Source organism: Protomyctophum parallelum (assembly GCF_964188405.1).
Source record: "Protomyctophum parallelum genome assembly, chromosome: 19".
In the NCBI taxonomy this organism is placed as follows: Eukaryota; Metazoa; Chordata; class Actinopteri; order Myctophiformes; family Myctophidae; genus Protomyctophum; species Protomyctophum parallelum.
The window spans coordinates 7,266,121-7,290,016 of record NC_139717.1 but is presented as its reverse complement, the minus strand read 5'-3'; the positions used below and the strand labels follow the sequence as shown (position 1 = coordinate 7,290,016).

The 23,896-nt window shown below is 41.2% G+C and overlaps 1 protein-coding gene across 4 annotated transcripts; it reads right to left on the bottom strand.

Annotated features, from left to right (window-relative positions):
* Nucleotides 1–2,154: 2,154 nt before the first annotated feature.
* Nucleotides 2,155–16,961, bottom strand: LOC310877276 (solute carrier family 22 member 2-like). Of its 4 annotated transcripts, XM_083791085.1 has the most exons (14): nucleotides 16,389–16,474; nucleotides 16,278–16,323; nucleotides 14,944–15,338; nucleotides 12,559–12,606; nucleotides 11,873–11,976; nucleotides 11,164–11,318; nucleotides 10,521–10,689; nucleotides 10,190–10,304; nucleotides 9,625–9,725; nucleotides 9,031–9,248; nucleotides 8,621–8,729; nucleotides 6,364–6,476; nucleotides 3,910–4,009; nucleotides 2,155–2,302 (listed from the first exon to the last, which is right to left on the bottom strand). In XM_083791085.1, the coding sequence occupies exons 3-14, from the start codon at nucleotides 15,295–15,297 to the stop codon at nucleotides 2,215–2,217; spliced, it is 1,674 nt and encodes a 557-aa protein (XP_083647211.1). In that variant the 5' UTR covers nucleotides 15,298–15,338; nucleotides 16,278–16,323; nucleotides 16,389–16,474; the 3' UTR covers nucleotides 2,155–2,214. The 4 variants fall into 4 exon arrangements, with proteins under 4 accessions (XP_083647211.1, XP_083647213.1, XP_083647212.1 ...); XM_083791087.1 differs by lacking the exons at nucleotides 16,278–16,323; nucleotides 16,389–16,474 and adding an exon at nucleotides 16,880–16,961 and having other exon boundaries at nucleotides 14,944–15,334; XM_083791086.1 differs by lacking the exons at nucleotides 16,278–16,323; nucleotides 16,389–16,474 and adding an exon at nucleotides 16,507–16,691.
* Between the last annotated feature and the right edge of the window lie 6,935 nt (nucleotides 16,962–23,896).

Below are 23,896 nucleotides of genomic sequence, written 5' to 3'. Positions count from 1 at the left end.
CTTCATCGGGAATCGTGTGCATCCATTCCAAGCATTAGTTTCGCATGAAAAACACTCCTTGGTGTACATTTGGCCATAGCCGTTTTTAGCCCAAGGAGTGTTTCTTGTGCAAAATGAATGCTTGGAATGGATTCAGAATCATGAAAAACCCCTAGTTTGATACGTCACATGCTACTTAAGGCTATTTGCAGTGAGCAGATATTTTATCCAGGCTAGACCACCTATGTCCTGTCAGAAAATAATCCAATTTTGTCCAACCTCTGCCATTTACGTGGCTATTGCACTCTGAAAAATAGTAGATGCAGATCTACAAGCTCACAACGTGTTGAGGATGCCACACATTCTGAGCTTGTAGATTCAAGCAATAAGCCACGAGAGGTCTCAGGTTAAGCTGGGGCCTCGAGTGGCTTATTGCATTTCTAAAACGGTTACAAACATATAGCAATATTAACCTAATAAAACTATTAAATTCACAAAAGTAGCTACGCTTTGCGCCACCAGAGCGAGCCACATCACTTCCTTGTTTTGCTCAGCAAGTAGGCTATCTGACGGGAGAATAGAGCTTGATGTCTTTACGGGGCTGCCTGGAGCCACACATTCACAGTCATATGAGCCGGGCGGTGCTAAGACGCCCGCACGGCATGGGCTTGTAAGACAATCAAGTGCTCCCCTTCCCCAGTCCAGCTACAGAGCTGCGGAATCAGCTGGGAATGATATAAAGTGATTGAAGGTGTGTGTTATAGGTGAAATTTACAACGGTCACATGACGGTAACTAGATGCCGTGTCCTTCTGCCGACTGGCCATGACCACCGTCTACTTTCCTATTACTACTTATTCCTGAACACGTCGTCTTTGGCCAACCAACTACACTTTGGTGCGATTGCATTAACAATCTACTTTGACCTGAATTCTCAACATATTTCATTTGCCTTCACACTGTCATCCGCAGTAATTGGAAATGCCCCCCTCTCTCTCCCTATCTCTCTCTGCACGCAGCCACACACTGTTCTTTTGGGCATGGAGGCACAGCGCTGAGCGCACTGATATAACAGACAGCAGCGCAAAATGTTTGCAAGTTCAAGATGAAAGTCCATACTCCCCAGTCCCCACACAGTGACGGCACTCCATGTTTACGGCACGCACAGACAGAATATTCTCTAGGCTATACACTGCAGTGTTTTTATGAATGAGTGTTCGAATGAGCCTTCACACCTGCCAAACGAAGCGAACTTTCGGACAATGCGCAGCAGGATTCGTTTTAATCGCAGTAAAGCTTTCTGGTGTGAATGTCACCTACCTACCTAGTGTCAACGCCTGTAGGAAAGTAAAACACAAAAATCTAAACATTTTTAAATACAATTCAACAAATTAAAGTTGTATTGTATTGTATTGTAGGCCATTTTTTTTATTGCAATGGGTAATTAAACCACTTCTGTAACATGAACACCTCTTCTTTCTGATTGAATTAGGAACCGGAAGCTAGAGTTAATGAACAAGGAACCGCCCATCGATATGATCCTCCAGCACGCCTGTATGAGCCTTAAGGGCGCCACCATGTTGCTCACATGGTGCTCCATGGAGGAAAGAAACATGCGCAGTTGAGACCAAGGAAGCTGAACGAGGAAGTGTTGGCTGCATATAGCCCATTGCGCATGTTTCTTTCCTTCCATGGAGCACCATGTGAGCAACATGGCGGCGCCCTTACGGTCTTCGCGTCCCGTCCTCTTTAGACAGTCCTTGGTTCTGTTGGTACAGATCTGAAAGTGTATTCACCTGTTTCGGTTTTTGATGGTTTTCAACAAGATACGTATGTATGTCTTTTTTTCATGATTTCCGACGATTAAAAAAAAGAAATAAATCATCAAAAATGTCATACTATAGTATGCTGTTTGTCAAGATTCTCGACGATTCAAAAAATGATGAATCATCAAAAACAACATACAGTGAGTATAGGCTTATTAATTTATTAAAGTTCAACAATAAAACACAGCAAAACAGTAATGAACTATTCCAATTCTGGATTTATTATGGCTCCAAATGTATTACTTCATGCAAAAACCAAGACATTAAACCCCAAACAAGAGGAAGTTGTGTTTTAATCAAATGTATTAAAAGAATATACGTACAGCACAGCTTTTGTTTTTTATAATAATGGTGAATATTCTATTATGAAGAAAATCACAAGTTTATACACAAACATGCACAAGTGAAAATCACACTCCTGTCGATTCCTTTCCGTCATTTGACCGATCTGATTGTAAAAGGTTCTTTAAGCGTTGGTTTTTCAGAACATCCTCCTTCCTGAAAAAGCAATGATATTCAATTCACCCATCATTACTCGAGTTGCTAAGGAGATCAACTGAATAACTAGTTGATCAAATGCCAAGCACAGGTACCGGTGTATATATAAAAGCCCCAACCCTGATTTAAAGCAATTTCCTTCACATGGAAACTCAATATGCTTGGATAGTAGGCTATATTGTTTCTGTTGGACAGACACCTTATCTCCATATTTGGTCATTATTTTCATAAATGAATGACCTATTTTTACTTTATATGTAAGAGTAGTGAAAATAGCTGATCTACAATGCTATGCATTGTGAAATTATATTTAAACATTCACTTACAGTACATGACTAAATTCTGGATGCCAGGGTGAAAGTGGTATTTCTACTATATAGCGCACGACCTGTGCCATAGAGCTGCCATTGAGCCCCATTATAAATGTCTCAAATTTGAAAGCACTATATTTCTAAAACTATGAAACATTTCAAAGATTCCTTTTCAGGCAAACATGTACACCGTAAGATGAACCTTTATAGATTTGAATGGGGTTTCTAGGTGTAAGTATGTAGGACTAGTAGTAGCATGCCAAAGCTTGTGCTATTTCCATTTAGAATGCATTGGGCGTTTAAGTTAAATAACTCTGACTATATTCAAACCTATAGGACCTTCGGCTTGCCACTATTGCCAGGCTACTATACAGCTACTACTATACAGCTACCAGAGTAATATAGTAAGAGAGTGGCGACACTAGCGTTGACTCCCATTGTAACAATCGAATGCGGAAGTGCTCAATCTGTCTCAATGGGATAGTTCCAGCCGTAGGAGCAATGTTTGGAACTATAGCCCATATACGCTTTGTGGCGAGATCAAAGCGTGTCGCTACTCTACGCTCTGGCCAGGCTACTATACAGCTACTACTATACAGCTACTATAGCTACTACAGCTATTATTATACAGCTACTATACAGTTACTACTGTACAGCTACAACTATACAGCTACTATACAGCTGCTGCTGCTGCTACTACTATACACTTTTGTGTTCAAATAAGTGCATGTTAATAGTTCTATATTATGATAGTAATCATGGTTATATCGTTTGTTCAGTAACAGGAGTCTCCATGTCTCTCCAGCTATTTCTTAAACAGAAAATGCATTTTCAGATACCAATTATCATGTTAGTACCTCAGTATCACGGTTAGTCATGGTCATTATCATGTCAGTATCATGGTTAGTCATGGTCATCATGTCAGTATCATGGTTAGTCATGGTCATCATGTCAGTATCATGGTTAGTCATGGTCATTATCATGTCAGTATCATGGTTAGTCATGGTCATTATCATGTCAGTATCATGGTTAGTCATGGTCATCATGTCAGTATCATGGTTAGTCATGGTCATTATCATGTCAGTATCATGGTTAGTCATGGTCATCATGTAAGTATCATGGTTAGTCATGGTCATCATGTCAGTATCATGGTTAGTCATGCATGGTCATAATCAGTGTAACGGTTTTGCACATAATGGTTTCCACAGCAACGATTTGTATGTTTGTCCACATGTTACAAATGGTTTTCTTTAATTACACCGATAGTGTACTTGAGTGTTAAGAGGAAGGGCTAACCTGCCAGGGAACTCAATGTCATCAATGGTCTCAGGGAGGGGGAGTCCTCTAGTCTCAGGTAGGAATAAAACCAAACCCCCGGATATCAAGGCCACAGTTCCTGTATGGAGACCAGGGGGGCAGTCAGACAGATATTTTGTGAAGCCACTAAGGAAATTGGGACATATAATCATATAATAATATAATGGCCTGCTGTGGCGCTGTCATTGGGCCCAAAAAACCCATATCCCCATAGAGGTCCATGTATTTGGGCCCAACTTCACCTAGACTGTATTACCTTAATAAACATGGTCATGAATACTTTCTGCTTCCAGTCACTAGTTTAAAGTCTCATTTATCATGTCATAATATTCTTTTTGGAAAATTATGGTCCCATTTATTTAAAAAATTACCATAAAGTCGCGTATGTTCTGAGGGGCGTGGCTACTGTTACAGTCTATGAACGGGAGCCACCCCCCGTTCGAGTCAAAATAAAAACCAATAAGAAGAAGGGGGGACGTCCCGCCTCGTTGTCTGGGCCAGCCAATGGGCCAAAACGGATCTAGAAAGATGGCGATTTACAATACAAGGACTGACTGGCTTAAAGATGGAGTGCCGTGATTTTTTTCCACACTTAAACATGATCATCAGGTGTATTTAGGTGTATATGAGGTATAATTTTTTTCAAAAAAGTGTACAGTATTTGTTAAAATGATGGTTTTATGTGGACACACCCACCAGTTCATTAGGTATGCGTGAGTTTAACCATAGCACCACCCACCTAATCCAGTCCCTCCGCCTCCTCCTTTAAGACCACCCACTTGTCCTAGTCCCTCCCCTCCTTATAAAAGGACAGCCCATGGCTCTGCCCTTTTGTTTACAAAATGGCAAATTGGTGTCTGTAATGTAACAAAAACTCATGTTTTTGTGAATGTTAGAAGTGAACACTTCCCATATTTCTGAGATATCGTATAGGCACCATTATGCACTTATACTGCCACCATCCATGTATAGGCATATAATCCATGCATCCATACCATATCAGATCTGTTTTTTCTGATTTTTTATAATCATTTATTTATTTCCTCCAATTATATTGACCCTATTGTCGCAATCAGCTCAGCTCATCATCCAATTCGATCATAGTTTAACAGCAGAAACAATTAGTTTGATAGATCATTTAGCCTACAATATATTGTAGGCTATTGATTTCCTCCAGCTAAGCACCCTGGCATTAAAACTGTCCTTTATCTGACTGCATTGAGTTTCAGCAAAAGTCGCCAGATCTAAAGAAACAAGCGGCCAGGTCCACAAAAATAAGTCACAGAAATTGCAGTGAATATTTATGAAAACGTTTCAACAACACCAATCCTTTTAACAACATATTAATCTGAGGGTCCTTCACATGAACCATTGGTCAAGTCAACCACATCTCCCCTGAAAGTTACTTATATGAAAACAAGCCCAAGTCGCTTGTAATAGCCAGACATGGCAACATGGCTTCCAGCGCGACACAACATACTTCTAATTCTTGACTTTACAGCCTCGTATAAGTATTAGGACCTACATACATATTGACTACAACAGCCAACAAGAATGCACACTGTGACACTACACTCTGTATCAAAGCCCGACCACTGTGATTATAAAAGAAACAACCTACTCCTTGAGAACAACAAGAGCAACTATACAGCAGAGCAGGTAGGAGGCTGGTTTGTTGTGTTTTCCTTGATTAATCCTGAGGACCCGACGTGAACATTTACTTGCTTCCAATCTAACGAAAACAGTCTGCTCTGCTGTGAACTGGTAATGTGTGAAATGACTGTTTAAAAATCTGCCACACAGTTAGACACACACAGAGCAGCAAAAGCAAACTGGCTGCGCTGTTCAGTTCACACGTGTGTATGTGGCAGGCAGCTCCGCCCACAGAGGTTGTCGTATTTAAAAAATATGTATAGAGGGGGAGGTGCGTGTGTGCGTGCAATATTTTTACGTCACACTATCCGTGTTTACTTCATTGGCCCGTTTGACCGTCAAGGGTTCAGCCTCCAGGAAGAAACCATAAATACAAAGTTATTACACCATTGGACATAAAAACGACTCCAGGGTGTCTAATTAAGTACTGTCACCCCATAGACACATGAAAAGCTGGAAAAATACAAAAATTGTGGCACTCCATTTACGTCCATATCAGACCCGGCGAACGCTTTGTCCATATTTTTTTACAGTCTATGATGGAGACCCGACATGGAGGCCAAAGGTACATTAGTGATTCACAAATAAGTCTGTAGCCCCTAAAGAAAAGTTGGAAGTATGAAGTATGGGAATCAGTTCAAAACATTAATTAGAATACAACTATGTAGATTGAACGAATGAATTCCATCGATTGAATACCAACACTATGAAATTGTTAAACTATGCCATTTCCACCTCAGCAATTACTGATGGAAGTTTCACATTTGACCCTTGACCCACCGAAGATGATGAGTGGGAGCTCCAGCCATACGGCAGACAGCCTGTAGAGCATGAAGGGTGATACGATCCCTCCCACATCACACAGAGTAGAGCACACAGACACTCCCAGGTTCCTGGATGAAAGAAGAGAGTTGAGATGTTTCATTGGCATTCTCTGGAGTCTGGACACATCATGCTTGTATTCAAATCACAGTATGTGATGTCAAGTACACACAGTGGGTGATAGTCGTTTCTTGTGCTACTTTTAAAAGTGGAGGAGCACCTCTATACTGCTTGTCTTCCTCTACACCAATTCTCTTCGCAAAAAAGATATGTGAGCTTGTAATTCGGTATTTTGTTCTAACTTGTATCATCCATACTTACTTCTGTAGCACGAGAGCTGTGTAAGGTTTTGGGTTCAAGACCATTAAACACATTCCCATTTCCACTTTCCATCTAAATTCTACAAGGTTAAGTATTTCTTTCTCACTTCTATCTTCCACGCCAGAGTGTGGCACAAGAATTAAGGTCACAGGTTTATAAACTGAATGTTCTAGAATCAAATCTCAAAAACAAACAAAAGAAATCAATTGTATCTTCCAAGGCGGATAAACCCTGTTACAACAAAGTAGAATTGTACAATGTCAGGTCTTGTCACATCAAGGCCCTCTCGCAGCACTGAATGGCAGGGCTGTCATAGCCCTTTCACAGGCCCTATCATGTTACCAGCCCTGTTACAGGGATGTCAGGCCCCGCAACCGGGCTTTAGTGCTGTGAGGGGCCTGACGTGATAGACTAATGAAGGGCATGTAGCCAGAAATGGCACAGCACTATTTTTCCGTCAATAGAGCATATCAGTGTGCAAGCATTATGTCGTCGAAAATGATAATTTTCATTTCCCCCCAACTTTTCCCCCCTCTCCCCCACTATTCGGAGCACACTGAATCGAATGGTGTAGGTCTCGAGTTTTTCAGACCTTTAAAAAGTGGTTAAATCAAGCATTGAAATATTCCGTTTTGGGGGTTAGCAAGCCTGGAACCTTTTACTTTGAAATGTTTTGTCGTTTTTTAGTTATTTAACGTTAACGCCCAATGCATTGTCAATGGCAATAGCAAACTTTGGCACACTACTAGTCCTACACCTAGTACACCTAGAAACCCAATTCAAACTTTAAAATGTTCATCTTACGGTGGACGTGTTTGGCTGAAAATGAATCTTTGAAATGTTTCATAGTTTTAGAAATATAGTGCTTTCAAATTTGAGAAAGGGGTCAATGGCAGATTTTGGCACGTCAAAGAAATCCCTTTCACCTAGAAACACTTTTTATAATTCAGCTTACTGTGGAGACACATGCTGGAACCTTTTACTTTGAAATGTTTTGTAGTATTTGAGTTTTTTAACGTAAACGCCAAATGCATTATCAATGGCAATAGCACAAACTTTGCATGCTATAGTCCTACAAACTTTAAAATGTTCATCTTACATGTTTGACATTTGAAATGACTTTGAAATGTTTCATAGTTTTAGAAATATAGCAGTGCTTTCAAATTTGAGAAATGTATAATGGAGGTCAATGGCAGATTTTGGCACAAAAGAAATCACTTTCGCCTAGAAACTCCATTCACACTTTTTATAATTCAGCTTACTGTGGAGACACATGCTAATGTGTTACCATTTGAGAGGTGGAGAATCCATTGCTGCTTTTCTCGGGAGGCTACTCCCCCGAAAGTGAAATGGCCTAGTCTCGAAGTCATTTTCCATAATTGTCGAAAACCATGAAAATGACATACTATACGATGTATAGTATGCCCTCCACCCCACTATTTGGAGCACGCTGAATCCTTTGGACAGTTAAGTGGTTAAATCAAGCATTGAAATATCCCGCTTTGGAGGGGAGCAACCAAAACTTAAAATGTAACATTTTAGGTTTTGAGCATTTGAGGGGCAGGGAACGCAGAAATGAAATGGCCAGTCCTGAAGCCATTTTCGATAATCGTCGGAAACCATGAAAAACGATATACAATAGTATGTCGTCGAAAGGTTTTTCATTTCAGTTACTACTAGTGCAATTGATCATATTAAACTGCTCCCCCCCCCTTTCTTCTTACATATATCTTTCATGTCTTTACTGCAGTCGTCTACACAACATTAAAACTTAACAAGAAGCATGCATTGCAATAATATAACTTAGGACGTATAGAAAAGGCCACTGTTTTTGGTAACTAAATATATGTAAATAAACTAAAAATATATAGATGATATTAACATGAAACCTCACCTTACTGATGTAGGATAGAGTTCAATGTTGACAAACACCACCATCTCAAAGGCCATGGTGATCCCAAGCCGGCCGATGCAGGCCACTGCTGTCTTCAACCATAAAATACCTGATGTAAAAGCACACATTCCAATAGTGCTACAGTCAGTGGTCGACAAAGTACATACTCAAAATGTGAGTCCCTTCCTAGCAAAAGATTGGAGTCAAAAGTACAATATTTCTACTTGAAATGTAGCGGAGTGAGTCATCAGATCGTAAAAAACTGAAGGACTTAAAAAATGTACTTAAAAAGTACAGTACTTAGTTACTGTCCACCGCTTGGCTACAGTACTGTACACATGGGAAAAGAACACAATACGTTTGAAACTTTACAACTGAAGAGAATTAGTCTTTGAACATGGGCTCCTCACTGTCAGGAATGAAGGCAGTGATGATGCAAGAGGCTCCGGCTACGATGTTGGCGGTGGCGAAAGGCAGACGCCGGCCAATGCGCTCGATGGTGATGATGATGAGGAAAGCGGCGGGGAACTCCACCAGGCCTGAAATCAGGAAGTCTATATAGACATTTCCACCTGCTACTATCCCCACGCGCATTATGAGGCCCTGGTACACCACAGCACTGGTGAACCTACAAGCATGAAAATCATAAGATCTGATGTTTGCTTTTACTTTTAAATAGCTTTAATTTAATCATTAAACATTCAAACCCAGCCCACATACCACCCCAGTTATTTTGATAGCTCTCAGACTTTGACCTTGATTGTGACCTTGACCTTTGAACTTATATTCTATCAAGTATCATGACAATCTGACAGTCTATTCTCAAATTATTATATTGCTAACAAACAAACAGAAACCCTGTCATGCATTGCTTGCTAAAGGTAAAAAAGGTAAGATTAGGTGTTCACAAGGCATTGCGTCAGTAAAGCCATCTTTCGTAAACTTTCGTAAATATATTATCAACCTGACTTAGAGACCTGTGATTTATGAAGACTCTCTCTCACCAGCAGAACATGAGAATTAAGGTGTGTTTTCTCATGTTTGGCGTTCTGATCAGGTCCATGAAAGAGGCAGTAGGGGAGTCTGCATCATCATCTGTCAGAGTCTGGAAGCAAGAAAGCAATACTTGTTTACCAAGCACTGCATGGGAGCCTAAATCCTATGCAAAAAAGGTACCTTAACCCGTACGCATGTAACGATTCACTCAACTCACGGTACGATACAAATCACGATACTAGATTCACGATATGATTTTTCATGATTTTTAACACAAAATGAACATTCTATTACACAAATCCAGTGAAATACTGTGTTTTTTCTTGTCTTCTTTTTAACACTAAACTCTTTTTAGCAAATGACTGAATTCTCAAAGATTCTACAAAGATCCTATATTTTCTTCTTTTTTGGGCTATTTTTTGCATGATAACTTTTTAATAAATCAATTTAAATTGTCACCCGTTTGAATAGATTTGAATCGATTTACAATAAATCATTACATGCCTACTTACATTATATGCAAAAAGCCTCAATAAAGAGAAGGCTGGTTACTTGCTAAACTTACAAATGTACCTCTATTTTCGCGGAGAGTTTCTTCTTGTTCTCCTTGGCCATGGCCTCAGTGATCTCCACAGCTTCAGCAGACCTGTTCTGAAAGAAAAGCCACCTGGGAGATTCTGGAATGAACCTGCAGGACAAAGTCAATGTATGACTATGAGAGACACAGACAGGTAGACAGTAGACAGTAGACTGATGATATGCACAGACAGGTAGACAGTAGACTGACTTCACAGCATCTCTTCACACACCATATCATCTCTTCACTTATCATAACAGCAATCATTTGAGCCGAGAGGTCATCCACGCACTGTACAAGAGAAGAACTGTGAAGGTGTTTTCTCACCAGTAGTAGGACAGGAAGAAGAAGTAGGGTGCAGTGATGGCCACATTCAGCCAACGCCAGTCTGTGATGTAGTAGGCCAGTAGAGGGAGGAGGAGGTTAGCAATGCTGAAGAACATCTGGTACAGAATCCCCACCGTCCGCCTGTAATCCGCCCCAACTATCTCTGTCACTGCAATATGACACAGTACATGTGCTTACAATTCACCAGCAGAGGAGCTTTTGGAGATATGTTTTGTAGCATACTGAATAAGCAAAGTGCTTATTTAATTAATTTGTGAATGGATCGATGGAGGATTTTATTATGTCATTGAACACAAGTGTACAATGATGACATTTTCTTAATGGTATCAATCCAATGCGAAAAGAAAGAGCGATAGAATGCCTAATAAATAAATAACCCATAAAAGTCAGTGTACAGTGAGGAGTTCATTAGTAATAGTCTGTTTGTGAGCATATTGGTGATTCACTCCACTATAACAAGCTGCTTTACATTTTGGCCCATAACATTTGACAGGCCACATGGATTTCCGCCTAAATAGCATTTTCTCCAAAACACGCTTTTTGTTACTACTCCTACAGATTTGGTCCCATAAATGTAATTCTGTACACTTTAATTTAAACTATAGACGATTGTTGTCTTTACGTAATACGTATGTGACCATCCAGCCGCCTTTGACACCAAAGCCGCTCATGGTTCTGAACACCAACAAGCAGATGTAATTAGGAGACACAGCCACCAGGATCCCTGCTATCCCATTGAACACGTTGGATATCAGGAAAACCATCTTCCTACCATACCTGCACAGAGACATTTGCACAAACAGTGAGAGGATTCCTACTGTATCAGTGCAACAAATAGTAGAATATGAAAGTGCTGTCTGATTCACCTTCAGTCAAGTTACAAGTGGATACTGCACGTCAGCATACGTCTTATTCTCATAGAAAATTTGTTTTCATAATAGTCTGCAGAACACTGTTGCTGGTGTCATTCTGGTGCATATAAAACTCTGCCTGTATCTGAGTCATATATATATACGTAGATACACAGTAGAATTATAATAATGCAGGTCAATTAAACATAAATGGTAAATGGTATAACAATTTGATATGTTATACCTCTTAAATGTATAGGAGGTTAAATTGTACTAGAATACTTCATTTTAAAGGGAACGATTTAACACATACCTCAATGCATAATGCTATATCATTATTAGGCATTATTATTTGATTATCTGACTTAAAGGGTCAAAATTTGAAAAGTACCATTTTGCAAAGAACAGGACACATTTACTAAAGCATACCCATAAGCCACTGATAAAAAACAAAAGTAAAGCAGGTAATCAGTCACAGACCTGTCAGCCAGGTAGCCCGTAGCGATGCCGCCAACCAGGAAGCCCATATTAAGGGTGGCCTGGTACATATCTACCACCCAGGCATCTGCACACACCAGATCAAACTGCACCAAGAGAACATACTAATGCATTCTCTCTCCTCTGTAACTTTACATGTAGCACATTTCATATATACAAAGGCAATTCAAAGTTCTTTACTGTACAGGACATAAGGCAAGACAGAAGTCAGAAGGCATTTAAAAGGCATTGATCATTAGGAGTATAGTGCAAGAGCATCATTCAGCCACCAACATGCGGAAGGGTCCCAATTCCTCTGTCTACAACTCATGTTTCCAAGAAATGTAATATTCCCCTGAACAGTTTATAGTTAGCTCAATACTCCATCAGAATCAAGAATCAATTCACCACTTGAAATTCATCAAGTGTTGCTTATCTGAAAAGTTGAAGTTTTTATTTGTTTAGCCTGGCAAATCTGTATATGTTCCAGAAACGTATGTGTAGCATAACAACTAAACTCTACCTTTATTTTTTGCTCTATGAACAGTTAGTAGACTGGTGCCAGATGACCAGAGATGTATTATGGACAACATCCTGAAAACATGTAGTGAGTATTCAAAGAATCTTTTCACACACTGAAAGAAGTTTAACTTTTTAGCATTTCAGTCAGTAGACAGTTTGTCACTCACCTCTGTGACAATGGACTGCCTCCCCTCATAGTTGTATTGCCAGCCATCCTTTAAGGACAAAAACAAAATTGTATTAAATTAAATTAATCAAAAGACCTTGATTTATCAAAGAAGATCTATGCCTTAGACAGGTATAATGAAAAAGGACAGTAGCCTACAGTAGGTCTACAAACAGAATGGAGAGGAGACGGTACATGACATAGTAGTGCATACATGGCAGAGACATCTACAGTATAACATTATGTCTGTCTTTAGGTTTCATGGAGACCGTGAAAGTATCACTTCTCGAATGTGAATACTGCCTAGCCCTAGATTAAGAACTTCACTCAATATTTCTGAATATTGACATTGATTTAAGAGTGATTTACATATACTTAGTCGTGCCTGTGACTCGTTGTGAGCTTGTACAGCTAAGTATAAATCAGGCATCAGGGTGCTGCCCATGTTACATACATAATACTAAAACCTTTGCATGTTATATATGGTGCTGTTTATTGTGACCACATTGTTATCGTTCATTTTTCTTACATTCGTCAACTCTGTTTTCTTACATTTGTCACTCACTCACTCTGACACACACACACACACACACACACACACACACACACACACACACACACACACACACACACACACACACACACACACACACACACACACACACAAAGGCAGACAGACACATTAAATTCAAGCACAAACACAATACATCAATATACATGCAGGCAAGGACCTCCAAAAGAGATTTCACTTCTGACCCTTATAGGGGCACCACAAATGTGATGCTGAACCGTACAGTAAGTCATAGAAATTCAAAACACTATTCATACTTTTTTGCATTTCAGATTTCTCAGGTCTTGACTGACTATGTTGTCTACTTTATATTACTTTCAGACTGAAAATAACACAACCATCTGATCAGACAGGTCAGCTCGTTGCAACACTTTGCTTGCCTGCTATAACAAATTCATAATTATGTCAATTTGTACAGACATGGCCGCTGTCATTTGCATTCCTGCCCTGATTTGTGTTTTCAGTCTGGCCACAAGCATAATTGACATAAGGAATGAATTAACGGCATCATTTATCATAGCCCGTTCCCCCATTTGGCCCTGTGCCTTTTCAGGTAACAGGTACGGTCGCCCCATGCAATTCCATCTTGCCCCAGCTTTTTTCCGCTGACCTCACGCCGACAGCTCGGTGCGGCAGTTCTTGTATTCTTTATTTTGTTTTACTGAGAATAAGGTTAGAAATACGTTTAGGGTTAGGCATAGTTTTACTGGGGTTAAGTTTAGGAATAGGGTTAGGTTTAGGCATAGTTTTACTGAGGTTAAGGTTAGGTTAGGTTTAACCGTTTAAGCATAATTTACTTAGATTACTTTAGGAATACCAGGTCGCGCTGTTCCGCCGGCCGTACGCCCGGGGCGAGTTGGTAAAGGGGCGAGTTGTTTTGTATTCCCTTTTCATATATGTACACAACATCAAAACAATGTTACCACATGCACCACACAGATGCAGTGATGGAGGGAAGTATAGTGTAAACTATGCGTGTGACATCATCATCATACCTGCTGGAAGTTATGTGGGACTGAGTGGCAAAAAACTATTTTCTGGCCTTGACAGCCCAATGTCAATACTTCCAAACAGAAAGGTCTTATCTGATTGCATTAAACAACATTAAACTCAATTTCCCACTCATTTGCCACTCGATTGCCACTCACTTTATGCATATGCATAAACTAAGCCCTTTGATTATGCAACAAACTGCATAATGACTTCACATAGAAGCTCTACTGTATGTTCAACTATGGTCACTCTGTCCTTTGACCACAGTTTTTGTCCCCTATCTCAAACTGAAGCCCCTTTGAGGTAGCATGCGACATGTTCTTCAGTCATCTCCTTCAAGTTAGTTTCTTCTAATGGCTCCTAAAATGATAATTAAACAACAATGTCAGAAAATTATCAAAATGATGATGAAAAGTTTTCCAATGTAATCCCAAACTCTGCATGTTCACATCACACAAATGGTTTATGTCAAGTTCAATTATAATCATGTTACTGCTGTAACTTCTGTGTATAAGTAGAAAGGTGCCTTTAATATCTCCATCGGGCTTGGTGGCCTTCCCAGGGCTGGCCAAGTCGTTGCAGCCATCAGGACCCGAGGCAGCTATTCTGCGGCATACTTTTCACATTTGTCTCGACCCCCTATTGGTAGAAGTGAAATCTGTTTTGGCAGTGCATTCTTTAGAGGCCCCTTAAAAGTGAAATTACTTTTGGCTCTGAGTTTTTGGATTTTGGATTCATTGGACAATGCACTTCTATTTAAGTACTACATTTATTATACTATACAGATATGCGTTTATATATATAAAAGTAAATGGTACACACCTTACATGGCGTGAGGCCAGATCCGCTCAGGTTCACTTTCTGTGTGTCACAGGTGAGTCCGGTGGCGTTCCAGTCCAGGTCGTACTGCTCACATGTGCTGTGGAGCAACTCTCCAGAGCTGTTGACCAGGGGAACAGTGAGCCTGTGTGTGTCCGCCAGACTCCAACCACAGGCCTGCCTCATCTCTGTCACGGCCGGGATACGGCACCAGTGTTCCGGAGTGAAGCCCTGGAACACGACGTTGATGAGCGCGCCGGAAAACGGCAGTGACACAAGGCAGAGCATTGCGAAGATACGCTTCTGGCAGCGTCCAAAGGTCCCGACCTCCTCCAGCATATCATCAAAAGTCGTCATCACATGTAGGCTATAATCTCACCACGGTGTGATGAGACTGTCTGAAGATGGAGAATAGGAATGTGACAATGAATTGGTTTCCGATTCGATTTTTTCTATTAGTGCTCGAATTAAGACTATAGAGATAATGAGATTTGATTGATGAGTCTGTAGGGTCTGTCTGTTTCGCAAACATCTGCCTCCTGGTGGTTATAAAAGACTGAGTGAAAAATGCAGGGCCGATGTTTTTCCTTGGCCTCTTTCTAGAGTACGCATGCAAAGTTTCACACCCATCGGTCCAGTTTTTTTGATTGATTGATTGAAATATTTATTAACAGTTTGCAGAATTACAGTACAATTCAATTGGCACAACTCAATACAAAGACTGTTAACTCCAGTGCCAGTGGACGACCCAATAAAGCATTACACTTGTTTACAAGAGGGTCCACCTTGTTCAATTCATCATCAGTAATGTGAATCGGCCTGTTATAGCGCCACCATGAGGCCGATTTGAAAAATGTATCGTGACATTTCTTCCATGGCCCAGTGCCAGGGAATGCGCGTGCAAAGATTCACAGCTGCGTTTATGATTTAAGGCATTTTGTTCAAAACGGACCACTCCTGAAAACTTTGGAAGGAATATGAAAAATGAGACAGATCCGTCTTAATCACATGACTTCTGTTCTTTGTCTATATAGAAGTGTCTTGTATGTCTCTAAATGTTTTGATGAATTGAACATGCATGGTGGACCCTCTTGTAAACAAGTGTAATGCTTAATTGGGTCGTCCACTCACAGTTAACAGTCTTTGTATTGAGTTTGTGCTTGAAATGTACTGTAATTCTGCAAAATTCTGTAATAGTTTACTATAAGCCAAAATGTGTTTTCCAAAGTACTAGGCCTACAGGATGAAACCACACGCACGTGCATGTGCGTAGTACACGTAGGCTACTCAGACACACACACACACACACACACACACACACACACACACACACTAACCTCGCCCACCAGACTTTCCACTACCTCGGAGGAAACACACACACAGCTGTGACACACACTCACACACACACACACACACACACACACACACACACACACACACACACACACGGACTAGGGTCCAGGGGCAAAACATAGTTCTCGACCACGCCTTCGGCCTGGCGGAGACAATAAATAATTAAAATGGTTGTGACTGTCTGTGAGTTTATACTGCATAAATCTGGCTTACTTTTAGTGCAGTTTCCCAGCGTCAAATGTGTTCAGGAGGACTGGCAACCCTACAAACCGTGTCCGTCGGAAAAATCGCCAAGTCAAAGTTGATAAAACAAACACACATGCAGCAAAGATCCTTGGTCAGATCGCAGCTGTTCCAAATCACAGTTGACAGTTCCAACTTCCAGCACTGTAGGCTACAGTGTGTACAGTTCTGGTACTGTGTCAGTCGGCAATAAGCCTGCTGGGACCGAGGCTAATCAGTGGGTGGGTCTATAACGTCCAGAAACGGAATCAAGTAGCCTCTGCAAACACAATCCGTCCTCTAACTTTCTTTGGTTCAGAACATAAGATAAATCCGAAAAAAGTTTGGTGTCATTGAAGTCTACTTGCCAGAATGTGAACCCGGACATTTTGCAAGATTCCCAATTCGAACCCAGGCTCCCCAAGAGTGATCAGAGTCAGTGTCGAAGTGTCCAAGACACTATGTAAAGTGCCTTGGATAAAGGCACCGTTTACCTCTTGGTAGTTGGTACCACTACCACAGCACGTCAAAGGCCCTTAAAACAAGGCTCCAGACTTCCCAAAACAAACTGGTCAGGTTACTACTTGGCCTCACTTCCAGATTCACTACACCACCAAAATACCCATGTATGATGTCTAAAATACTTAATGAATGAAGTCCACATTCACAACACCAGAGGGAGTTCAACAAACCACTTGCAACCCAGATTCGGCTCAAGCAAGGGATTAAATTAATTTCGCGACTAAAATGTGGAACGCCCTACCAACAGTCATTAAGAAATGTGAATCCCTTGACTCCTTCAAAACTGCTATCAAAAGAGCACCTACAATCTTGTAAGGGATGGGTCTTGTGAAAAGATACAAAAACTAAAACGATTGAATGAATTCATTCATTCACTGTCGAAAACTCCCAAGTTTACAATGGACTCAACCATAACCTAATCACTGCTGCTTTGCCGTGCCACTGCCACCCCAGAGGCTACTATATGGTGCACTGCCAGTGCCACACGTGGCACCAATATAAGCTTTGTTTTTGAGTGGTGCAATCACTCCAAGATTTGTGTCTTTTCAAAATGTCCAAAAAGTCTCAGCGCATTATAGTCTGTGAGTTCAACTTCAACCTCTGAGTCGCTGCCCATGGCAGTGTATTTGAGGTTAGGCTTGTTATGTGGCAGTCATTTTCTGTTTATAGACATTAGCAGTTTGTTGTGGTCAAAGAGCATACAGTAGCGTACTGTGTAACTGTAAACTTTGCACAGCCACCCACAATCTTATTCACACACTCTGATGGAGAACGACAGCTGTGCTCAGCGACATACAGAGAGTGTCAGAGAGGCGGGGGCTGAAATCCCGTAAGAGGGCACTTTTGCACAAAAATAGCAGATCTTAGCAGCAGCAACCTTAGGCCTACCCAGCACTCTGTTGATCTTAGCAGCAGCAACCTTAGGCCCACCCAGCACTCTGTTGATCTTAGCAGCAGCAACCTTAGGCCTACCCAGCACTCTGTTGCTAGTGGAGATGTGGTGTATGGATTTCGAAACAAATTTGTTCAACGCAAAATGCTGTGTTCAAGTTCTGGAGACTTTAGGAAAAAAAGCAATTCTCCAGAATGCTGCCTTACGGCATGGCCTGGAAACGAGTGGCATTTGCACCATACACTTTCACCATAGTAAATGCTGCATTCGTGGTCTGGAAAGGGCAGTTGTTTTACAGACGGGTAAAAGGGCAGGGGCTGAAGCCCCCTTTGATGTCTCTGTGAGCACGTCCCTGTACAGTAGTGTAGGCTACTGTGTAAACGTTGCACAGCCACCCACAATCTTATTCACACACTCTGATGGAGAACGACAGCGGTGCTGGCTCTGGAACAAGCATGCCATGCATCAAAACACATGACGCCTTGACTGGAAAAACAGGATCTGCCTTCAGGTTCAGATCTATATGTGAAAAGCCAAACTGAATGCTGAATCAGCAGCCAGGGATTGAGAATCTTTTTTGTGAAATGGTGGAATTACTGTACATTTGGGGCATGTTTGGCATAATTGAATACATTGTACAGACTATGGGTAAAGTTATCCAACACTACAATAATTACGGATGTCCGATATTGTATTCTTTGCTGATATCCGATATCCCCATATTGTCCAACTCCTAATGTCTGATATACCAATATCAACCCATACCAATATAAGCGATTGTGGAATTAACACATTATGCCTAATTTTATTGTGATGCCCCGCTGGATGCATTCATAAAGGTTTTCCAAATAAAAATAAATATTAATAATAAATTCAGGAGAAATGTAAATGAATTAATACCGCTAAATTAAAACCGATATTTCATTTTTATGCAAATATCGGCCGATAATATTGGACATCCCTAACAATAATAATCTCACACCTGGTAACAGTGGTGCCACTCTCATTGTCAAATATGTCGGTGACAGTGTGAGTACTGTGTACTGTGAATGTTACATTTTTCAGGAAGGAAAAGAGTGCAAGACGTGTTTAGAGAAAAGTCTTTAATATTTTTTAAACTTCCATCTTCTAGCTCTCTCTCCAGCTTTCCCTACCTATAACTCCCTCCCTGTCTACCCCCACCGTCTCTCTCTCACATTTGGAATGTCCTTATGCAACAGCTGACATGATAGTGCACGCTCACACACACACAGTCATTAAGACATGTGAATCCCTTGACTCCTTCAAAACCGCTCTCAAAGGGCACCTACGGATGGCTGCAATTCAAAACTGGCCTCTGTAAAATCTATCTTATCTACAATAAATTAACTAGAATAGCAGGTAAACTATGTAAGACATCTATTCTATATACTATTCTATTAGACTTTTTGACAAAACTGTGTTTTAAAACAGATAGGTCAAAGGATAATGGGAAAAAAACGGTACACACCTTACAAGCCATGAGGCCAGATCTGCTCAGGTTCACTTTCTGTGTGTCACATGTGAGTCCAGTGGCGTTCCAGTCCAGGTCGTACTGCTCACATGTGCTGTGGAGCAACTCTCCAGAGTTGTTGACCAGTGGAACAGTGAGCCTGCGTGTGTCCGCCAGGCTCCAACCACAGGCCTGCCTCATCTCTGTCATGGCCGGGATACGGCACCAGTGCTCCGGAGTAAAGCCCTGGAACACGATGCCAACGTACAAGCCAGTGAACGGCAGTGACACAAGGCACAGTAATGCAAAGAGTCGTTTCTGGAAGTGTCCGAAGGCGCCCACCTCCTCCAAGATATCATCAAAAGTTGCCATCACGTAGGCTATTATCTCGAGAGATAGCTACTGCTGTCGGAAGATGGAATATACTAAGACATTGCTTGAGATGAAGAATAAAAGTCCTGCTATCTATTTCAGTACTGAAGTAGTGAAAAGTAACACTGCTGAAACGTATTGGACAGCTTCTGAATCTGATATGGCTACTGTAGGCTACTCTGCAACCTCTTTCCAGTGGGCCAGAAGTTAAAGTCCAAAAAGTTTAACTAGATTGAATATTCACTAAGCATAGTAGTACAGATGTCATGTTACTGTTTAATAGGGTTAGATAGAGTGGGGGCCAAAACAAACATTTCTCTGAATGTGTAAATGTGTACACAAAGAGAATGACTGTTTCACCGTTAAAACTAAAACAAAGCTAGAACTGTCTCTCTGCACTTTACATTTCAATGAAGGCAGAAAAAGCCGTTGGCGTAGCAGTCCGGTCACCTACTACTAGGCTACAATGTAGTCTGACATGGCAGGTTCAAGTCCCCATCCCGACAGCCTTAGTCTACTTAGGAGGGGGTTATCATGCACTCCCGGAAATATATGCTGAAAATTATGATAAAAAAGTCCCACCTACATCAAAACTCCCGTTTTGGTATATGGCTCTGGCGAATATTAATTCACTAAAATTACATAAATCGACATGGTAGTCTGAAATTTGTCATGGAGTATCCTGACACATAGGGTTAAGTAGCAGAATAGGATTTTGAGGCTTGCTACCATTATATTTTTAAATGTGACCTACATCATCCCCAGAAACACAAAAATATACTGTCAACAAATAACAACAAAGATGGTTATTTTCCAGCACATTATGGTGAATATCACTGCCTCACTTGTAGAAAACTTCCCATGTCTCTAAGCTTTTTTTTTAGCCCAAGGTGACCTTTCTATCTTGATAATTACACTTTCTGTAGCCAGAATTCTGCACTATACATCAAATCGGTGACATTTCTATATTCAGTCAGCTATACATTTGGAATAAATAAATAAATGAATGACTGAGATTGAACTGACTCCACATTGTGGAATATTTCTTACTTGAATGAGCTATATGTTAAAAAGTTGGCAAAGTGTCCCATCTATCATTTTCATGCAAACTAGTGCCACCATTATAAAAAGAAAAACAATTTTTACTATATCTCAGCCAATATTGCACTTAAATGAACAAATAAGGTGTCTATGTTTTGAGGTTCAAGGATCTCGGTGAAACTATAGGCTACAGGTGTAACATTGCAACTTTTTGATGATCAGCATGTCATACGGCCATTAATGAGCCGCATTGGGGATACTCATGAGCGTGTGTGTTCCCAGACTATGCCCATATATGGAGATCCCTGCCGTTTCTGTTGTGAATGACATCACATGCCCATACTTAGATATCCCCAAAGGCAGAGGGGAAGGAGTGGAAGGAGAGCAGGAGTGTAGGGCAGTGTTGATTTTGACAGCAAGTTTTGATTTAATTTTAGTCATAGTCTTTTGAATATAAATCTGATAAGTTATTTAGTCAGAATTCTTTTACCTGTTCTATTAGTTTAGTCGACTAAATAGTAAATACAGTTCATTTTGTTGACTGAAATGCATTTTGGCGGGCCTTAGGCTTGATGCCATCGTGCCTGATTTTACACTTGGATGCATGCTGAAAAAGTGAAAATAACTGATCTACAAGCCAGACCGGTACAACTTATATACTTATGTGCATTTACAAACTGTGGAAGTCCATATATCAGTGGTGCGTTGCGTTCTCATGTTCTCATAAAACAACTTCTGTGTGTAACCTACTTTGTACAGAAACATGTCCTTGTTGAGTGGATTGTCTGATGTCAACCCACTGACTTGTACTGAGTCTCTACAATAAAAGTACATCCATCTGTTTACTGGTGCCATCATTTCAGCCTAGTCCTTCCACTCACCAGAAACGTAACTCCCAGTCCCTGCAGGAGTAGTTCCGGAGTAGTTCCAACAGATTATGTGGCTTTGGTCTTTCCCTAGTGGACTAATCAAGTGTAGCTATACTGGGACGTGAGTCGGGACTTGATCACCCCGGCTGGGTCGCCTGAGTGAGGGGTATGATGTTCGAAACCCTGATGACCTTGGGATACATCACTGATGATACGTCCCAACCCAGGTGCATCCATGCAATGTTTTTTAGTTCTATAGTTATTCTATTTATAGTGACTCATATAAGGAATAGACTACGTGACAACCAGGAATAGTCTGGTGACCACCGGAGAGACGGGTGACAGCCGGAATGTAGAAGGCACCCCGGGAGCAGTATAGGTTGGCCTGTATCCTCCGTGAAGAGGAAGCCCTACACACCCTCTGTGAGGCCTTTAGGGCCATTCAAGTCACACGCGGAGCCTGCAGCAGCACCATTGCTCAGGTGGAGCCTGCAGAACCATTGCGGCTCAAGAATCGACCACTTCTGAATGAAGTGTCTGGTGCTGGGACTGGTACTGGACCTGGTGAGAGCAGGAGTGGACCTGCTGAGACGTAGGGGGGCCCAGACAGGAGTCAACCCACAGAGCCTAGTCCTTCCATGCTCCAGAAGCGTACCTCCCAGTCCCTGCAGAGTAGTTCCGGAGTAGTTCCAACGGATTGTGTGGCCTTGGTCTTAGCCTAGTGGACTGATTGAGGGTAGCTACTTGGACGTAAGTCACCGAAGTCGGGACTTGATCACCCGGCTGGGTTGCCTGAGTGAGGGGACTGATTGTTCGAGAGACCCGAAACCCCGATGACCTTGGGATACATCACTGAGGATATGTCCCAGGTGCATCCATGCAATGTTTTTTAGTTCCAGGGTGTTTCAGAGACATTCATAAAATAGCATCAGTGGACTAAGTATATTTGAAAGAAATAATGACATTGGTTTGACATCATACAGTTTGTTTTTACATTATTTTTGTAATTGTAAGTAACTTTTCCTACACTGATAATGTAATGTAACTACATTACATTACACATTCAATTCAAATTCTTAGTGCTTTGGCACTATTTGAGGGCCCATGTGGTTACAATATCCTCATGGCTACCATGAACTCTGCCTGTTCAAAGTTTACATTTTCAGTTGATTGCTGTAGCTCCACTCTTTGGCCAATGGTTAAGAACTGCAAAATTAGTTGGAAGAAGAAAAAAACATTTATTCTGTAGCCTTGTAAAGCCACAAGGTGGCAGCCAAACACCACTGTATATTACAGTGAGACAGTTTGAAGTTTGAAGGTTGCAGTCTTGCAGTACCTTAAAGGTATATTCAGTGATTTCACTCAAAAAACCTTAGGTTTCGTTTTTGGCTGTGGGACCCAGCCTTTCGTCCAATCAGGATAGAGAGTCAAAATGAAACCTAAGGTTTTTTGACCCCCAGGGGTTAACTGGGGACAGGGAGGAACTCCTTATATGGCCAGCACACTCTATAGTAGGGAGGATTATCACAACAAAACAAAAAAATAAGTGATATTTGAATTAAGTGAAATCACTGAATATACCTTTAAGGTTCCTTAAAGGAGCATTCAGTGATTTGGGTGATTTGGAACCCCCCCCCCCCGCACCGGTAACAATATTGCTAACTACAGTGTGGGCCGGGGACACACTGTAGTTTGGCAACAGGCCAAAGAGCACACACACCAAGGCCCGCCCCCGCTCCATCATGATTGGCGGAACTTGGAAGGCCCCTCTCTATCCTGATTGGATGAGAGATGGGCCACCTGGCCAAAAACGAAACCTAAGGCTTTTTGACCCCCCCCCCCCCCCCCAGGGGTTAACTGGGGACAGGGAGGAACTCCTTATATGGTCAGCACACAAAAAAGTGATATTTGAATTAAGTGAAATCACTGAATATATTACCACTGTAAGTACCTGAATGTACTTACTTAGAATGTAAGGTACTTAGAATGTACCTTAACACTTTGTCACATCACAATCTTATATTTTTTGTACTCACTCTTTTTTATGTAGGCCTATTCACTCTTCATGCATTCACGGAAGCGGCCCGGTCAGGGGATCTTAGTATATGACAGTAGGAATTGGCTTTTTCTGTTTTGTGATGTTTAATTGTTTCAGAGCAAACATCAAATATTGGCTCATTTCCCCAATTTTCTAGCGCTCAAAAGAAATCTGGA

What these genes read in the sequence shown, in the direction of transcription:
- LOC310877276 (XM_083791087.1), bottom strand. Translation starts at nt 15,297, where the DNA reads ATGACGACTTTTGATGATATGCTGGAGGAGGTCGGGACCTTTGGACGC. An exon ending in GATGGTCACATACGTATTAC is followed by an intron (nt 10,690 to 11,163) that starts GTAAAGACAACA and finishes GTCATATTGCAG; the next exon opens with TGACAGAGATAGTTGGGGCG. An exon ending in AACTCTCCGCGAAAATAGAG is followed by an intron (nt 9,726 to 10,189) that starts GTACATTTGTAA and finishes TCTTGCTTCCAG; the next exon opens with ACTCTGACAGATGATGATGC.